Source organism: Bos grunniens, chromosome 29, assembly GCF_055505025.1.
Source record: "Bos grunniens cultivar Pamir isolate PY7600 chromosome 29, Bosgru_T2T1.0, whole genome shotgun sequence".
In the NCBI taxonomy this organism is placed as follows: Eukaryota; Metazoa; Chordata; class Mammalia; order Artiodactyla; family Bovidae; genus Bos; species Bos grunniens.
The window spans coordinates 33554387-33575197 of NC_141193.1; the positions used below are offsets into that span (position 1 = coordinate 33554387).

The 20811-nt window shown below is 39.7% G+C and overlaps 1 protein-coding gene across 6 annotated transcripts in view; it reads left to right on the plus strand.

Moving 5' to 3' along the window:
- The window catches only part of AAMDC (adipogenesis associated Mth938 domain containing), a 34724-nt gene that overhangs the window by 7635 nt on the left and 6278 nt on the right, over positions 1–20811 (plus strand). For 4 of the 6 annotated variants that reach the window (XM_086385773.1, XM_086385771.1, XM_086385768.1 and 1 more), the window contains one exon: positions 2163–2312. In XM_086385773.1, coding sequence (XP_086241899.1) covers positions 2181–2312 — 132 coding nt within the window. In that variant the 5' untranslated portion in view covers positions 2163–2180. Of the gene's footprint in view, positions 1–1314; positions 1404–2162; positions 2313–20811 lie in introns of all 6 variants that reach the window. The other 2 variants (XM_086385769.1, XM_086385772.1) reach the window with 1 other exon arrangement.

The window sequence follows — 20811 nt, forward strand, 5'->3', positions numbered from 1 at the left end:
GTGATAGACAGGGAGGCCTGGCATGCTGCAATTCATGGGGTCGCAAAGAGTTGGACACGACTGGGTGACTGAACTGAACTGAACCGATGAAGGTGTTTTGTGGCCTAGTCAACATTTACAATTAATTGACTTTTAAATAAAGAAGATGATCCTCAGTACTTTTGGAAGCCCTCATTCAATTAATTGAAAGACCTTAAAAGGAAAAGTGAGGTTTCCTTGAGGAAGAAGTAACATGTCAATACTGCAGTGACAATTTCTGCCTAAGAGTCAGCGATCTGCCAGCCTGCCCCCACAATTGTATAAGCCACTTCTGTGAAATAAATCTGTTAATATATATGGTCTACTGGTTCTGTTTCTCTGGAGAACCCCAAGTGATACAAGCCCCTTTTAGTTACTGTACTTATCAATGCTAGATGATTCTTTTTTGAAATGTCTCTTTATTGAGAAATTCTATATTCACTGAGTCATTGTCATCATAATTTTTAAAACATTATATTAGTTTTTAAGTATAGTGATTCAGTGTTTTCACAAATTATACTCCACTAACAGTTATTACAAGACAATGGCTATAATTCCCTGTGCTATAGAAAGTCTGAATTGGGATTCTTCCCCTACACCATTGTTCTTAGTTTATTTGTTTCTGTGTAGTCACTAGCCTAAACTAAATCTGGAATTCTGTCTCCCATGGAATGTGTAGCCACTGAAATCTATATTAAGGGCTTTTCTTTCTTTTTTTCTTGTTTTGTTTTCTTTTTTTTTTTCTTCTTTTTTTTTCTTTTGGTCATGCCGTGAGGCTTGTGGGAACTCTGTGACCAGGGAGAACCTTGGGCCCCAGCAGTGAAAGCGCCAAGCCCTAACTCCTGGACCACCAGGGAATTCCCCTTGTTTTCATTTTTAAGTTTGGCTTCCTAGGGGTCTCCTCTGCGCCTGTATAGCATAGTGTCCAGCCAAAGATTAATCAAAGATTGTGTTCAAACATCTCAAGCCAATAGGAGTTACCCTCTCTACTGATCCGATCCGTATGTGCTGGGGAGTACATTCAGTGTTCAGGCCGTTTTCATTTCCTTCCTGGTTCTCATATTCTTCTGAGTCCTCCAGAGCCCCATTACCTTTTCACTTTGTATGTTCTATAGGCTCCATTAGCCCAGACATTTCCATGATTTAGGCCTATTCCTGTCTTTGATGCATATGCTCACAGCCTTTGTTCCACTCTGGATACTAGAAAGCTTATCCAGCACCCTTGGCTGTATCACCTCTGGGAATTCCTTTTCAATCCTGGCCTACTCTGACAATCCAATTGTTTGCTCCAAATAGGCTCACAATAATGAAGAAGCAGAGCCACCTGCCATCCATGTTTATTTGCCATTGAGATCACCAGATTAACAGATTATGCTCTAAATCAAGTAAGCCTCTTCTGCCTTAGCAACAAGACTTGGTTTTCATGCCCTGCCCCAGTCAAGTTGAACCTCTGTGCCAACAGAACCGATGTAGGGGTATGGGTGTAATCCCAGGCAAGAACAACAAAATATCTTACTGTTCTTATCTGAAATTCACTAGTTTTCACAAATAGGCATTTCTTCAGTTTGAAGTATGTCTATATTTCTGGAGTGCCAAATCATTATTTTGATAGTTTTGTCCAGCTCTATCCTTGCTTTGGGGGAAAGGATTTGTCAACCTCCTCATTACATCATGCTGAAGTAAATCTCTACCTTTATTTAATTACTTTTTAATTTTTTGGCTGCACAGTATGGTATGTGGGATCTTAGTTCCCTGACCAAGGATCAAACCCATGCCCCCTGAATTGGGAGTGTGGAGTCTTAACCACTGGACCACCAGGGAAGTCCATTCACCTTTAATTTTATCTTTCAAAAAATATCCTGAGAATTCTCTCCAGAGTCTGAGAAGTAATTGTAGTATCTAGTTTCCATGGTTGGATGAGTCAGGATCCCAAGAATAACATTTCACTTTTTAGGCCTTTACAGAAGACGTGACAACTACATAAATGACAAAGATGCTTCTTAACTCATAGAGGACCAGGGCTTACTATATTTTGTATATAGCATATTTTAAAATATATTCTATTTATAGTTTAGCTCCAGTATTTTGGAGCTGTTTCAAACTTACTTTAAAACTGATTAATTATATTTTTCCTTTAATTTCAGAGTTCAGTTAAGTTCCTTATGTCATCCCCTGAAATTGCTTCGCTCTCATGGGGGCAAATGAAAGTACAAGGCTCTACAAAAATCTATAAGGATTGCAAAGTGTGGCCAGGGGGAAGTCGGGATTGGGATTGGAGAGAAACAGGAACTGAGGTAAGCTATTAGTGTCTGGTTGAAACTGTGTAAGGCTGGCCAAGTAATTTCCAAACTCCTAAGCTTTAATGACCAAGTTCCAAGTGAAAAGTAACTATTTCTTTCATTCTCTCCCTCTTTCTTTCTCTCTCGATATAATACACATACCACTAAACTCACCATTAAACTTTTAAAATATGAAATACAATTGACTTTTTGTCATAACCTTGCACCGTAACTACCATTACTAATTCTAGGACATATTTATCATCCCAAAGGAAAGCTCATAACCATTAGCAGTCATTCTTTCTTCCCTCTCTCCAGCTCCTGGCAACTATTACTTTCTGTTTCTATAGATGTGCCTATTCTAGACATTTCAAATAAACAAATTCATTCAATTCTCTTAAGTACAACCTAGGACTGGAAATTCTAGGTCATATGGTAACTCTGTGATTCACCTTTTGAGGAACTGCCAGACTGCTTTCCAAATTAACTGTACCATTTTACACTATAGATGTTAGGAATGTATGATGGTTTCAATTTTTCTAAGTCCCTCCTCACCAACACTTACTCTTATTTGCTTGGCTTTGCTTTTATTATATCATCCTGCTGCTAAGTTGCTTCAGTCGTGTCCAACTCTGTGCGACCCCACAGACGGCAGCCCACCAGGCTCTGCCGTCCCTGGGATACTCCAGGCAAGAACATTGGAGTGGGTTGCCATTTCCTTCTCCAATGCATGAAAGTGAAAAGTGAAAGTGAAATTGCTCAGTTGTGTCCGACTTTCAGCGACCCCATGGACTGCAGCCTACCAGGCTCCTCCATCCATGGGATTTTCCAGGCAAGAGTACTGGAGTGGGGTGCCATTGCCTTCTCCGATTGTATCATCCTAGTTAATGTGAAATGTTATCTCATTGTGATTTGAAGTTGCATTTCCATTATACTTCCTCCAGTATTCTCAGTGTACCATGCTCAAAATAGAGTCTCCATTCTGTGAGTGGAGGTTGGTTAAAAGAAGGGAACCCTCAACTCACCCTCCACACTCACATGGGACTTGGCTTAAGCAATAGATAGTTGCAGGCAGTATCATAAGCACTGATATCCTGATTCTTTCAGGAAGAAGGTCTTATAGCTGGTAGCAGAGACAAGGAATAGCCCTTGGCTGCAGCAGACTGAAGTGAGTTTTCACCTCAATGGACTAGGAGGAGGGAGGCAGGTAGCAGTCTTTCTTAAAGTATCAGATTCTCACCTTTCCTACCAAATATTTCTATTTTTTTCTTAAATACTTATTTCTTAATTTGCTCTTTACTCTTTGGGCCTTCACAAAGTCTTTTTTAAAAAAATATTTATATATTTATTTGGCTGTGCAGGATCTTGGTTGTAGGAACTATTAGTTGCAGCATGTGGGATCTAGTTCCCTGACCAGGTATTGAACCCAGGGCTTCCTGCATTGGGGCAAAGTCTTAGCCAGCAGACCACCAGGGAAGCCCCTTTCCATAGTGTTTGAATGATTGGGGTTAAAACAAATTCTTTTTAGGTTATGTTTTTTGGTTTGTTTGTTTTAATAATTTTAAGTGTGGGTAGTGGAGCTCCTCGTGCTCTAATGATGGAAGTTGATCCTTCGATTTTGAAGGATGGTTTTGCTGGATATACAATTTATATATATAAACAAGAAAGTGTTTTTCTTGCAATACTTTGAAAACATCATTCCACTTTTTTTGATGTTACTGGTTACTAATGAGAAATTAAATGTTATTAAGGTTTCCTTGGACTCAACAAGTCACTTCTCTCTTGTTGCTTTCAAAATTCTCTTTAGCTTTTGACAGCTTGACTATGATACATCTATCAGTACATGTGGATCTCTTTGAGTTTATTTTGCTTGGAATGTATGGAACTTCATAAATGTGTAGATTGTTGTTCATCATTAAATTTGGGAAATTTTCACCAGTTACTTCTTCAAATATTCCTTCTGCCCCTTCTATCTCTCATCCTCTGTGAAAACTGTTGGGGGTATGTTGTGGGGGCTTTTTGTGTGTTTTTGGTAGAGGTTTTTGGTGTCCTACAGGTTTCTGAGGCTCTCTTCATTATTTTCATTCATTTTTCTGTCCCTTTTTGCAGATTGGATCATCTCAATTTACGTATCTTTCAGTTTTGCTGATTCTTGCCTACAGTTATACCCCTTTAGTGTAATTTTCATTTCAATATTGTACTTTTCAGCTCCAGAATTTCCTTTAAAAAATAATTTCTATCTCTTTATTGTTTTTCTCCAGTTAGATACATTCTTACGCTATCCTTTAATTCTTTAGATATGGTTTCCTGGTACAATGACAGAAGTTTCCTTATATGCTTGAAACCAATAAGTGTTTTACTTTGGTTTAAGGGACTCTGTATGAAATTTGGGGTATGCAGTCAACATTTAGCCAGACACTTTAAAACTCTGCTTGATCCTTGCTTATGAAGACTCTCAAAGTTACCTAGAATTGTGACCTTACGGCCTTCTCAGGTGATTTCTGGGCATATGTACAACCCTGGACATGTATATGGCCTTTTCAATACCAAGGTTCATATCTGAGCTTTTCAAAGCCTCCTATAAACATCTCATTTTTTATTCTTTTCATGTTAGTTTTTTAGAACCTCTCACTTGCCATGTTGTCTACTACCTCAGGCAGCTGCACTGTTAAACAATTGTCTCTGACTGTTTTTGACAACCTTCTCCAGGAGAAAAGATGGTTTGCACTGGTGAGCTCCAATTTAGATCAAATAAAGTCTATGAGTGAGGTCTTCCACGGAACCACCACACAGGTTAAATAATAACAGTTCTCTGGGGATGGGCATTTGAAGGAGCTTTAATCCATTATTCTATCTTGGGTGATTGCAAAGCTGGTGGTTTTCACTGTGATTCCAGGTTGTTGGTTTTCAAGGTGATCACAGAAGTGATAATGGGATAGTGGGATGTGTTAAAGACCCCATTATTCTGTTACTGTTAATTTCTCCTTTTATGTCTATTAACATTTGCCTTATATATTGAGGTGTTCCTATTTTGAGTAATACCTATGTTTTTAAATTTGTTGTTTCTTTTTCTTGAATTGACCCTTTGATTATGTCCTTCTAACAGTATTTATTTACTTTTATAATTTTTATTATTTTTTGGCTGCACCACGTGGCATGCAGGATTTGTGTTCCCCAATCAGAGATCAAATCTTTGCCCCCTTAGTGGAAACTCAGAGTCTTAACCACTAGAGCACCAGGGAAATCCCAGCAGGTTTTAAAGTCTACTTTATCTGATATAAGTATTGCTTCTCTGGCTTTCTTTTTATTTCCATTTGTATGGAATACCTTTTATCATTCCCTCATTTTCAATCTGTAGGTGTCTCTAGATCTGAAATGAGTCTCTTGTAGGCAGCATATATATGGGTCTTATTTTTATTGTATTGTATTTATTTTATTTACTTGTATTTATTCAGCCAGTCTATGTCTTTTGATTGGAGCATGTAGTTCATTTACATTTATGGTCATTATTGATGTATGTTCCTAATACCATTTTGTTAATTGTTTTGGATTTGTTTGTGAGGTCTTTTTTCCCCTTTCTTCTTTTGCTCTTTTCTCTTGTGATTTGATGACTGTCTTTAGTGTTATGTTTGGATTCCTTTCTTTTTTGTGTGTATATCAGAGATTTTTGTTTACTGTGAGGCTTTTATATATTTATATACATACTAGACCATTCAGGTATGACCTAAGTCAAATCCCTTATGATTATACAATGGAAGTGAGAAATAGATTTAAGGGACTAGATCTGATAGAGTGCCTGACGAACTATGGGCAGAGGTTCGTGACACTGTACAGAAGACAGGGATCAAGACCATCCCCATGGAAAAGAAATTCAAAAAAACAAAATGGCTGTGTGAGGAGGCCTTACAAATAGCTATGAAAAGAAGAGAAGCGAAAAGCAAAGGAGAAAAGGAAAGATATAAGCATCTGAATGCAGAGTTCCAAAGAATAGCAAGGACAGATAAGAAAGCCTTCCTCAGCGATCAATGCAGAGAAATAGAGGAAGACAACAGAATGGGAAAGACTAGAGATCTCTTCAAGAAAATTAGAGATACCAAGGGAACATTTCATGCAAAGATGGGCTCAATAAAGGACAGAAATGGTATGGACCTAACAGAGGCAGAAGATATTAAGAACAGGTGGCAAGAATACACAGAAGAACTGTACAAAAAAGATTTTAATGACCCACATAATCACAATGGTGTGATCACTCACCTAGAGCCAGACATCCTGGAATGTGAACTCAAGTGGGCCTTAGAAAGCATCACTACGAACAAAGCTAGTGGAGGTGATGGAATTCCAGTTGAGCTATTCCAAATCCTGAAAGATGATGCTTTGAAAGTGCTGCCCTCAATATGCCAGCACATTTGGAAAACTCAGCAGTGGCCACAGGACTGGAAAAGGTCAGTTTTCATTCCAATCCCAAAGAAAGGTAATGCCAAAGAATGCTCAAACTACCGCACAATTGCACTCATCGCACACGCTAGTAAAGTAATGCTCAAAATTCTCCAAGCCAGGCTTCAGCAATATGTGAACCGTGAACTTCCATATGTTCAAGCTGGTTTTAGAAAAGGCAGAGGAACCAGAGACCAAATTGCCAACATCTGCTGGATCATGGAAAAAGCAAGAGAGTTCCAGAAAAACATCTATTTCTGCTTTATTGACTATGCCAAAGCCTTTGACTGTGTGGATCACAATAAATTGTGTAAAGTTCTGAAAGAGGTGGGAATACCAGACCACCTGACCTGCCTCTTGAGAAACCGATATGAAGGTCAGGAAGCAACAGTTAGAACTGGACATGGAACAACAGATTGGTTACAAATAGGAAAAGGAGTACGTCAAAGCTGTGTATTGTCACCCTGCTTATTTAACTTCTATGCAGAGTACATCATGAGAAACGCTGGGCTGGAAGAAGCACAAGCTGGAATCAGGATTGCCGGGAGAAATATCAATAACCTCAGATATGCAGATGACACCACCCTTATGGTAGAAAGTGAAGAGGAACTAAAAAGCCTCTTGATGAAAGTGAAAGAGGAGAGTGAAAAAGTTGGCTTAAAACTCAACATTCAGGAAACTAAGATCATGGCATCTTGTCCCATCACTTCATGGCAAATAGATGGGGAAACAGTGTCAGACTTTATTTTTCTGGGCTCCAAAATCACTGCAGATCATGATTGCAGCCATGAAATTAAAAGACACTTACTCCTTGGAAGGAAAGTTATGACCAACCTGGATAGCATATTCAAAAGCAGAGACATCACTTTGCCAACAAAGGTCTGTCTGGTCAAGGCTATGGTTTTTCCTGTGGTCATGTATGGATGTGAGAGTTGGACTGTGAAGAAGGCTGAGTGCCGAAGAATTGATGCTTTTGAGCTCTGGTGTTGGAGAAGACTCTTGAGAGTCCCTTGGACTGCAAGGAGATCCAACCAGTCCATTCTGAAGGAGATCAGCCCTGGGATTTCTTTGGAGGGAATGATGCTGAAGCTGAAACTCCAGTACTTTGGCCACCTCACTGGATTGAGTGACCTCACAGAGTTGACTCACTGGAAAAGACTCTGATGCTGGGAGGGATTGGGGGCAGGAGGAAAAGGGGACAACAGAGGATGAGATGGCTGGATGGTATCACCGACTCGATGGACGTGGGTTTGGGTGAACTCCAGGAGTTGGTGATGGACACGGAGGCCTGGCGTGCTGCAATTCATGGGGTCACAAAGAGTCGGACACGACTGAGCGACTGAACTGAACTGACTGATATGAAGTGACTGCTAAGTCACTTCAGTCATGTCTGACTGTTAGCGACCCTATGAACTGTAGCCCACCAGGTTCCTCTGTCCATGGGATTCTCCAGGCAAGAATACTGAAGTGGGTTGCCACACCCTTCTCCAGGGGATCTTCCCAATGCAAGGATTGAACCCATATCTCTTATGTCTCCTGCACTGGCAGGCGGGTTCTTTACCACTAGCGCCACTTGGGAAGCCCATATCTATCTACCTATCTATTTATCTATGCTTGTTTTAAATTGCTGACCTCTTAATTTCAAATGCATTTTAGATAACCTGCATTTGTACTCCCCTCCCCTCACAATTACTTTTTGTTTTTTTCTTTTTTTGGCCATGTCACACCACATGCAGGACCTTAGTTCCCCAACCAAGGATCAAACTCATGCTGCCAGCAGTGGAAGTGCAGTCTTAACCACTGGACTGCCAAAAATTACTTTTTTGATATTATATATTTTACATCTCGGAGAAGGCAATGGCACCCCACTCCAGTACTCTTGCCTGGAAAATCCCATGGACGGAGGAGCCTGGTAGGCTGCAGTCCATGGGGTCGCTAGGAGTCGGACACGACTGAGCGACTTCACTTTCACTTTTCACTTTCATGCATTGGAGAAGGAAATGGCAACCCACTCCAGTGTTCTCGCCTGGAGAATCCCAGGGACGGCAGAGCCTGGTGGGCTGCCATCTCTGGGGTCGCACGGAGTCGGACATGACTAAAGTGACTTAGCAGTAGCAGCATTTTACATCTCATTTTTTTGTGTCTCTGTTAGCCACTTAATTGTGGATACAAATAATTTTACTATTTTTGTCCATTTAACTTCCCTAGTAGCTTTGTGTGTGGATTATTTCCTACCTTTATTGTATGTGTGCCTTTACCAATGAGCTTTTCCATTTCATAATTTTCTTGTTATTAGTTGTGGCCTTTTCTTTCTGCCTAGAGTAGATCCTTTAGCATTTGTTGTAGAGCTGATTTGTTGGTGCTGAATTCTTCTAGCTTTTGCTTATCTGTAAAGTTTTTGATTTCTACATTGAATATGAACAGGAGCTTTGTTGGGTAGAGTATTATTTGGTTATAGGTTTTTCCTCTTTCCTCACTTTAAGTGTATCATGCCACTCCCTTCTGGCCTATGGAGTTTCTGCTGAAAAATAATCGGATAACTTTATAGGAGTCCCCTTGTATGTTATTTGTTGCTCTTCCCTTGTTTTTAATATTCTGTCTTTAATTTTTGTCCGTTTGATTACAATATGTCTTAATGTGTTCCTCCATGGGTTAATCCTGTATGGGACTCTGCTTCCTAGACTTGGGTGACTTTCCTTTCACAGGTTAGGAAAGGTTTCAGCTATTATCTCTTCATATTTTTTTTCAGGCTCTTTCTCTCTGTGCTTTCTGGGACCCTTATAATGCCAATATTAGTGGGTATGATGTTGTTTCAGAGGTCTTTTAAACGGTCCTAATTTCTTTTCATTTTCTATTTTCTGTTTGGCAGTGGTGATTTCCACTACCTGTATTCCAGCTCACTGATCCATTTATCTGCTTCATTTAGTCTATTATTGATTCCTTCTAGTGTGTTTTTCGTTTTAGTTATTGTTTATTAATTCTGTTTCATTTTTCATTTTAAAATTCTTTGTTAAAAACTTCTAATTTCTCTCTCTGTGCATCCATTCTCCTCCCAAGTTCTTTGATCATCTTTAAGATCATTACTCTGAACTCTTTCTCAAGTAGGTTGCTTATCTCAATTCTTCTTCTGGGGTTTTATCTTATTCCTTCATCCAAAACATATTCCTCTGTCTCCTCATTTTTTCTACATTGCTATTTGTATTTTTAAGTATGTGGTAGGTTAGTTATGTTTCTCCACCTTGGAAAAAAAAGTGGCCCTGTATAGAATAAATCCTGTGTGTCCCAGAAGTACACTCCATTCTCAAGGGCCAGGGGCCAGCTGGTCCCAAGGTAGTGTCGGGGCTGCATTTACAGACTCAGTTTGCAGGCTGCAGGACTGACTGTAGGTTTTCTTAGTTTTGGTGTCTGCCCCCTAGAGAGTTGAGCTGGGTCTAGACCCTCTATTGTGCACGGCTTTGTCTAGAAGCATGTCCTGTGGGCTCAGGAAGTCTACAGGCAGCGCCTGTCTGCTGATAGGTGGGGCCATGTGCCCAGCCAATCTGTTGCTTGACCTCAGACATCCTAGCACTGAAGCCTACAGGCTGTTCTGTGGGACCAGGTTTTGATGTGTGAAGGTATCAACCTCCAGGAGAGCTCATGCAAATGAATGTGCCCTGATGTTTCTGCCACCAGGGTCTTTGTCCCCAGGGCCTCCCTTCCCCCACTCCCCAAGAGACCCTCCAGAACCAGCAGGAAGGTCTGGGCCAGTCTTCTATCAAATTACTGCTTTTGCCCTTGGTCCTGGTATGTGTGAAATTTTGTGTACACCGTTTAAGGGTGAAGTCTCTATTTCTCTCAGTCTTGATGCACTTTTGTGTTCAAGTCCTGTTGGCCTTCAAAACCAAGTCCTCTTCATGGTGCTGGAACCCTGGGCTGGAAGGCCTACATGGGACTCAGAACTCTCACTTTTGTATGTAAAGATGTGTAACATATTTATTCTCCATTCTGTGGGTTGTGTACCTGGGGAGGTATGGAATTCAATTATATTGTGAGTCCACCCCTCCTAGTGGTCTCATTATGGTGCCTTCATTTTGAACTTCAGGCACTCATTGTTTTGATCCAGACACCTAGTTGTTTATTACCTACCTGGATCTTAGGAATATACTGGACTGGTAAAAGGAATGGGAAGGCTTTGAGATATAGAAGGGACAGAATAAGAGAAGGCTGAGGAATAAGAAGCTATGATGCTTGTGAACCAAATGACTCCACTGAATTGTTTCATAGAGTAAAGCTAGAGGGGTGTAAGAGTAGACAGTGGTATGGTTGACGGTGTCGCAGACCTCAGTTTACATTTATTTAGTGGACAAGGCATAGCCACTTCAGATACTGAAGCAGGAAATTCATGTGACTGACAACGATTTTCCAGACTATGCATTTAAGATATATTGGAGTACCAACTTATAAGTGTGCCACATTGGAGAGATTTTTTTTCTTCAAAAATGGATTTAACACCATATACTGTATTTTTCCCATATAAGACTACATGAGTTAATATTACTTTTAACCTCATTCTGCATTTAAGGAAGCTTAGTAAGCGCAGAGGTACACAGCTAGAAAAATGTGAAATCAAATGGTAAATTCAGGTCAGATTCTAACTTTCTTTTACTCCATCATGATTCTTATATCATAACTTTAACGTTAAAGACTATAAAACTGTAACAGTACCATTGTTGATAATAGGAAAATGGGGAAAGTTTGCTCTAAGTTTAGTTTTCATCTTGTTAAGTTTCACCTGTCAGCTGAATACATAAGAGGAGGTGTTCTAGAACTAGTTAAAGAGAGAAGAACTAGGAAAGATGAGAGGAAAAGCTGAGGTGTTAACTAGAACTCATCTGCATAGGAGCAAAAGGACATCTAATCAAAGCTATTACACCTCGGAGTTCTCATCTATAAAATGGAGATAGTAATATTACCTACTTCATAGAGCTGATCTAAGAATTAATGTACTGTGCTAGATACGGTATAAAAGTGAAGTGAAGTCGCTCAGTCATGTCCGACTCTTTGCGACCCTGTGGACTGTAGCCCTCCAGGCTCCTCCAGCCATGGGATTCTCCAGGCAAGAATACTGGAGTGGGTTGCCACTTCTTCTCCATAGGTACGGTACAGGCATTCAATAAATGATGCTGTTATTGTTAAGTTAGTAGTAGTGTGCGTGGATATGAAACAGCAAATTTGAAAACTATTAAGGTGAGAGAGTCAGATTGGGAGTTTGGAATTAGCAGATGCAAATTGGTATATATAGAATGGATAAATAACAAGGTCCTACTGTATAGAACAGGGAATTATATTCAGTATTCCGTGATAACCCATAATGGAAAAGAATATGAAAAAGTATGTATATACATATGTATAACTGAATCACATTGCTGTACAGCAGTAATTAAAACAACACTGTAATTCAACTATACTTCAATAAAAATTTTAAAAGGTGAAATTTGCAGGATAAGACAGTTTATTAGATTTAGCGGGCAAAGGAGAAGTCTGGCATGGATAAATGGGTACATGGTTGTACCATTTATTGAGACTGGGTATATCAAGAGGAGAAACAAGTATGTTTGTGTTTGAGACAGAGGCTGGGTAGATAAAAGGAGTAATTCTTTTGGAATATGTTGAGTTTGAACTTACATTAGGGCTCTAGATAGAGATTTCTAGCCAATATTTAGATTTATAGGTCCAGGCACTGTCACATTTTAGCTAGATATCTTAACCAAGTTATATAGCCTGACTGTGTCTCAGTTTAACCATTTCAAAATGGAGAATAATAATGTCTATTTGTTATGGGTTGATGAAAGAGTAATACATGGGTTGGGAAGAATAAATTTTAAAAACGACGCCAGTTGCCATCATGCAAATTCATTCTTTCTCCCACTCAGTATTTCTCAGTGTAATTCATGGATCTCTTACATCAGAATCATCTAGAGGTTTGTTTAAAAGGCATGTCCTGATCTCCCTCACTCCTCCCTACTGCTAAATCAGAATGTCTTGAGGATGGGACCTGGAAAAAAATGTATTTCACTTGGTTGCTTTGAATACTAAATATGTTCATCTTTGTAAAACATCTGCCACAGTACCTGTCACATAGGAGACACTTGATTTTTTGTAATTTTTAAAATTTTCTTTTCTTCCTTAGTTACCAGAAAATTATGTGCTTGGCACATAACAGTGCTCTACACTATTAGTTTCTCCCAATAGAACTACAGAAATGATCAAATTACTTCTAAAAGTCTCAGAAACACTCTGATTTGTACATCAGATGCTGCTTAATAAGGAATCCTTGAGGGATTAAGAGCCTGAGAGTGTTTAGAGGATTTCTTATTACTTTGGACGACTTAAATTGTTTATACCATGAACTGATGGAAGTACTATCTCTAGTTATTTTTGTGCTCTAAATATATGGTAGTCGTGCTGAGCTCTTCTTTTTTTTTTTTGGCTGCACCACACGGTTTATAGGATTTTAGGTCCCCGACCAGGATTGAACCTGGGCCCACAGCACCAAAAGCACAGAATCCTAACCTTTGGACCACCAGGGAATTCCTTTGTTCAGCTGTTCTTTTTAATGAACTTAGTGATGAACAATAGTAAGTATTTATTATCATGCCTATGGACCAAGCTGGAGCAGCTCTACCCCAAGCTACAGTTGGCACGTTGGCTGAATGCTCCATCTACCTTGGACCAGGGAGATAGCCAGGACCTGATCTTTCTTCATGGGGCTATCTGAAGCTCACAAACATAATTGCCACTGAGCAAGTATATTTCAAGATTTTGCTTGCCTCAGGTTCACCAATATAAATTTCCATGTCAGTAGAGCATAGAAGTATATATAAGTATATATATATATACACACACATATGTATATATAAGAAGGCAAGAGGAATGAATATTTGCTGAACGGTCATCCAAACTATCAGAATGTTTAGTCACATGTTATACATCTGCGTATGAGTTGTTCCTCAGGTAACTTAAGCCAAACATATCCAAAGCTGATTTCATTTCCTTTTCCCTACTGCACCCCCCTCCCCCCGAAAAAATCTAGGAACTTTCTTGTGTGTTTTTCCATAATTCCATTAATGGAATTACTGTCTACACAGTCATCTAGAAGAGAAGTATCACATACAATTTTTATGTCTCCAGCTTTCTCCTCCACCACATCCAACGGAGTCCATTTGTTGACTCAGCCTTTGCAAAGTCTTTCAAATCTGTTCCTTCCTAGTGCCCAGTGCTCTCACCTGGGCTGTGGAATCAATCTCCTACCTGGTTCTCCTGCCTCTTATTCTATGTTTTTGAGGTTTGTCTTCTATTATCATTTCTAAAACATGAACTAGTCATGTCACTGCTCTGCTTAGAAAACTTCCAAGGCTTTCCCTAAACCTCAAAACTAAGTAAAAACTCCTCAGGATGTGGTTTAGGGCCATTAAAAAAGTAATAATAATACAGTTCCAATTTTTTTTTTCAATTTCATCCCCTATATTTCATAAAACACATGTGAAGGCCTACCTATTCCATACCCAATACCCATTCCCTTACAAACCTACCATGATCTTTCATTTCTGTACTTTTCCTAAAACCATTTCCTCTACTTGAAATTAACTACTCCCCTCTGTACCTGTTGAAATCTTATATATCCTTCAATTCCTAGCTTTTGTTTTATCTCCTCTCTGAAGTGCTTCCTGTTAATCCTTGTAAAAATGAGCTGCTTAGCCCATTCTCAGTATTTCAGTGTATTTTGTGCCTCTATTTTAGCACTTAGTGCAGTTCAACTGTATGGTACTGAGTGGGCATTTGCCTGTCTGCCTCATTACATGGTGAGCTCCCCAAGGGCACGAGCTATGCACTTAGCACAGCGCCTGCAAAGGAGGGGCTCAGTAAACACTGGCTGCATTGAATTTTTCATAATAAATGTTGTTAAAAATCTTTTTTACACTTTGTGACATTCCCTCTGAGGTAGGTTAATGTTGTGATTCCTTTTTTTCATCAGTTTAAAGAGGGTAGGAACAGATTATATAGTAATTGCAGAATGGAAATATATAAAAAATTGTTGTCTTCAACCAGTGTCCTTGAAGTAATAATTACTACTACCTACTCCAAAATCTCTACCAATCATTAAATAACTGCTGTTATTTAATGCAGAGCCTGGTCAAATATAGCTCTTCCAGGGTCACACCACTAGTAATTTTTGGAACCAAGATTTGAACCCTGAGTCTTTATAAAGCCTATACTTTTCTCCTATTACATACTGTCCTCACTCATTTCTATCCTAAAGCAATAACTGTCTTATTGGAGAAGAGTTTTCTATGTGGAAACATACATATATCTTTCATTTATGTTAGGCTGAAAAGGGGCAAGGAGGAAGATATAAAAATTTAAAAGAAAAGCAGGACTTCCCTGGTGGTCTAATGGTTAAGAATTTGCCTGCCTATACGGGGAACATAGATTTGATCCCTGGCCTGGGAAGATCCCACATGCCTCGGGGCAACTAAGCCCCTTGCCACTACTCCTGAGCCAGCGCACCCGAGAGCCCATGCTCCGCAACAAGAGACGCCTCCGCAGTCAAGAAGCCCAAGCACTGCAGCAACTAGAGAGTAGCCCCCGCTCACGTCACCTCAGGATAGCCACGAGTACAACAATAAAGACCCAGCACAGCCAAAAATAAATAAGTAAAGCCAAACCCAATTAGCAGGCACCAGAAGAGAACCAAAGGAAATGTGGAAACTTTAAGCTATTTTTCTGATTTTTTAAAATTGAAATATAGTTGATTTTTACTGCACCTTTTAATTTTGAATAATATGAAACCTACAGAATAGTTGTATGACTTATGATAAATACCTTTCACAAAATCCTCAAGTTGTTAATACTTTGCCATATTTGTTTTTTCTCTCTCATCAGATACACAAACACACACATTTTCCCCCAATCACTTGAGTGTAAATGGCAGATATTTTAGCATTTCTTTCCTAAAAACATAAACTTTCTCCTGTATAGCCACAATATCATTCTTACAACTAAGGATATCCTTGATATACTAGTATACAGTATATTTTTATTTCCCCCAAAATGTCCTTGTTATAACCATTGCTGATTTTGTGGTTTTCTTTTAATATATAATATGGCAATAGGTATAAAGTGTAACATAATTCTCAAAGTCTTGTCCATTTGACCAGACTAAAGGTTCTTATGCTCAGGACATGGCTACCTAAGGAAATAGTTGAGCTGAGCTGTCCCTAACCCGTTCTGCTTTTGTGTTTGTTTTGCTTGTGCTTCCATTCGCCTTCTAAACCTGGGTGACATAGAAAGTCTATATTGAATGTCTCCTTCCCCTTTTTCTATTTTGAAATATTTTGAACCTATATAACAATTCGAAGAAAATAATAAACACTTGTATACCATCAGCTTAGATTTACCAGTTTTTAATATTCTGGCACATTTGTTTGTTTTGTCTCTCAGTATCTTTCTTTCTGAATAACTATATTTGCTAAATCATTTGGAACTAAGTACTGACATCATGATACATAACTCTAAATGCTTTGGCTTATATCTAATAAAACAAAGGCATTCTGCCTTACATAATGTTACACTCAAGAAACTCAACATTTATAGAATATAAAATAATGTCAACTCTATAATCAAGCTATAACAACTGTTCCAATCAAATATCTTTTATAACTGGCTTTCGTTTCAAACCCAAGATCCAATGAGGGCTCATGTACTGCATTTTGTTGTCATCTTTCTTTAGTCTTCCCTGACTTCCCTGGTGGCTCAGATGGTAAAGCGTCTGCCTACAATGCGGGAGACTCAGGTTCGATCCCTGGGTTGGGAAGATCCTCTGGAGAAGGAAATGGCAACCCACTCCAGTACTCTTGCCTGGAAAATCCCATGGACAGAGGAGCCTGGTAGGCTACAGTCCATGGGGTTGCAAAGAGTCGGACACGACTGAGTGACTTCACTTCTTCTTTAGTCTATCAGTACACAGATTTATTGATTGAAGTATAACTGACCTATAATACTGTGCAAGTGCCAAGTACCCAACATAATGATTTCATATTTCTATACATTAAAAAATGATCACCACAATAAGTCTGGTTACTGTCACCTTACAGTTTTTATATTATTGATTATATTCCCCATGCTGCACATTTTATCCCCATGATTCATTTATTTTGTAACTCACCTGTTTCACTCATCTCCCCTACCACCTCCCCTCTGGCAACTACATGTTTATTTTGTGTCTAATTACTGTTTTGTTTTTTTGCTTGCTCATTTGTTTTTTTAGATTGCACATATAAATGAAATCATTTAGTCTTTGTTTTTCTCTGACTTATGTCACTTAGCTTAATACCCTCTAGGTACATCCATGTTGTCACAAATGGTTAAGATTTCATTCTTCTAGTGTTTTCATTTTCTTTGCAAAAATACACAGAAGTGGAACTGCTGGATCGTATAGTACTTCTATTTTTAATCTTCTGAGGAACCTCCATATTGTTTTCCATAGTGACTGTACCAATTTACATTCCCAGCAGTGTACAGGGTTCTCTTTTCTCCACATCCTTGCCAACACTTGTTATTTGTTGTCTTTTTGATAAGAGCCATTCTGACAGATCTGAAATGATAATTGCACTTGGAATTCTCTAGGCCAGAATACTAGAGTGGGTAGCCTTTCCCTTCTACAGGGATCTCCCCAACCCAGAGATTGAACCCAGGTCTCCCACATTGCAAGTGGATTCTTTACCAGCTGAGCCACAAGGAAAGCCCAAGAATACCTGAATGGGTAGCCTATCCCTTCTCCAGCAGATCTTCCCGACCCAGGAATAAAACCGGGGTGGTGGGGCAGGGAGGGGCATTGAATCCAGGTCTCCCACATCGCAGGTGGATTCTTTACCAGCTGAGCCACAGAGAGCCCAACAGACACATGAAAAGATACTAATAGCTTTCCTCCAAGAGAAAACAATTAAAATTTCCATAACATCATGTTATGGAAAGCCTCCTAAAGAAGAGGAACAAAGTCAGACACTCACTGAAGGAGGAGAGCCTTAGTGGTTTGCCCAAGGAGACTGGAAGAAGCAGAGGGGGAGCCGGTGGCAGAGAGAGGATGGCTCAGTGACAGGCTGACGCTGCCCTCACAGGCCTCTGCACAAGGCTGTGAGTAATCACACGCCAAGGCCTGGAGCCACAGGCTGCTGCAGTTATCTTTCACGTCACCCTGTACATTTCACCCTGAGCCTGCAGTAAAGCACACAGCAGCCAAATTGGGTTCCACTGATCCTGCAACCCTGATGGGCTCCTGCTGTCCCTAGTCTCTGAATCTCCAGAGGATGATTCAGATTCGGTTTTGCACTCTTTTATGACCTTTCACTTCACTGAGCAGTGGGCTTGTTTCATTATACTAGCACGGTCAGCTCTGACAGCCTAGGAATCATGGTGCTCCTCAGAGTAGAGGCTGTTCTTTGTTAAATGAAGGAATCATTCAGTATTTCAGAGAAGTTCATCTACTTGCAAGTGAAGCTCTCCAACTCTGAATTATAATTGTTAAATATTTACCTTGGTCATTGTCCCAGAACAAACATTTTAAGTTCTTTGTATTGTAACTGTTCAGCTTGGGGTGGTTCTAGGATTGATCACAGAGCTGTGGAACTAGAAAGAGCATCTAATCCAATTGTGTTACAATTATTTTACAAGTATCACGGGCTTCCTCAGTAGCTCAGTTGGTAAAGAATCTGCCTGCAATGCAGGAGACCAGGTTCGATCCCTGGGTCGGGAAGATCCCCTGAAGGAAATGGCAACCTGCTCCAGTACTCTTGCCTGGAAAATTCCATGGACAGAGAAGCCTGGCAGGCTACTGTCCATGGGATTGCAAAGAGTCGGACACAACTGTGCGGCTAACTTTCACTTTTATTGTAATCAAGTGAAAAAAATCCCCATTTTTGTTTTGCCTTTTAAAAATATATAAACCTAAATTACTTCAGAAATAAAGACTCTAATCCCTGGTCTATTGTGATCTTTGTGGAGAACAGGGAAAGCTGGAGGCAGAGACACTGCTCAGAGTCCCCTGGGCACTAGCTCTGCATCTTCGCCCACTGTGAGGAAGTAGCCTTGCTGCTCATCAGTTTGGATCACTCTTTGACATGCAGCTGTTCTAATTTACAACACTGATACTGCCTTAGGTCTTAGTGTTAATTCCTTAGGAAGATGTTGATGCAGTCAGTCAAAATATAAAAAGGTATTAGTGTGAGAGCCTGGCTATGTTATCTGCTCTGGAACACGCACTGGCTGAGTGAAGCATGTCAGCAGTAGTTGCTCACCCCACAGGGACTCAAAAGACACAGAGAGTGCCGGCAAAGATGTGCTGCATCTGCTCCTGCTTTGTGTAGCCACCCGGCTTCTGCTAAACGTAGTTTCCTTGGCTAAATAAATCGGGAAGCAGTGAGAACGTCTGTGTGCCTATATATGTTCTTTTCCTGCTCATCTATAACCTACCTATATTGAAAAACAACAACAAAACCTATTTGGAAATAATTTCTGACTTACAGAAAGTTACAGGAATATTAGAAAGAATTCTTGGACTCTTCCAGTGGTCCAGTGCTTAAGATTCCATGCTTCCACTCCAGGGGGAACAAGTTCAATCCCAGGTCCCCCAGTCAGGGAAGTTCCACATGGTACGGACAGAAAAAAAAAAATTATCATTTTACCCAGATCCAAATGTTAAAGGTTTATCGTATTTTTTATAGATATAAACCTTTATTTTTAATCTGATATCCAGTTATGGAATCAGATGATGGTGGTGGTTGAATCACTAAGTGTGTCCAGCTCTTGGAACCCCATGGACTGTAGCCGGCCAGGCTCCTCTGTCCATAGGATTTCTCAGGCAAGAATACTGGAGTGGGTTGCCATTTCCTTCTCCAAGAGTTTATCATATTTTATCATCCTCTTCTCCAGTAGACACTTTTTTCTGAACTGTTGTAGATATTCTGTTTAGGAGTAAATACACACAGGTATTTAACTAAATTAGAAGGGAACTGTCCTTAGGTAAAGGACATCTAAGAAAAACAAGGACTTTCTCACAACACAGTGATGAAAATCAGGAAATTAACATTGATACAGTACTATTATCTAATATATAGGCCTTATTAATATTTTGCCAGTTTACCTAATACACGTGTTACATTTGTCATACTAATAGAATCATACAGTATATAGTCTTTCAGGACTTGCATTTCTCACTCAGCATAGTATATTTAGGGTGCTGTGTCGCTCAGTCATGTCTGACTCTTTGCGGCTCCATGGACTATAGCCCAACAGGCTCCTCTGTCTATGGGGATTCTCCAGACAAGAATACTGGAGTGGGTTGCCATGCCCTCCAGGGGATCTTCCCAACCCAGGGATCGAACCCAGGTCTCCTGCATTGCAGGCAGATTCTTTACCAGCTGAGCCACCAGGGACGCCTATAGGTCTGGATCCTTTGTTCCTTTTCTATCATTCAGTAGTATTCCATTCTTGGATTATAACACAGTCTGTTCGTGAACATTTGGGTTGTTTCCAGTTTGGGACTACTACGAATAAAGCTTCTATAGATGACTGTAGTTAACAGTACCATAAATGTGAAAGTTAAGACTAAATTCTAAGAGTTCTCATCACAGAAGAAAAAATTATCTTTTCTTTTTTTGTCTCTATATGAGATGATGGATGTTAACTAAACTTATTATGGTAATTATGTCGTTATATAAGTCAAATCATATGCTGTACACCTTGACTTATACAGTAATATTTATCAGCTATATCTCAATAAAACTAGAAAAAATCTAGAGTAGGATATCTTGCTTCTAATTAGGAGTTAACAATGCCCCCCCCCCCATAAAAAGCTGCTGTTGAAGTTCATGTACAAGTTTTTGTGTAAATGTTAGCTGTCATTTCTCTAGGATAAATACCCAGGTATATGATTGCTGAATCATGTAAGCACATATTTAAGAAGATGCCAGACTGTTTTCCTGCTAGAACATGAAGAAAGTCAGATGCAGTCAGACTGGTGAGACAGCTGAGAACTTACAGATGG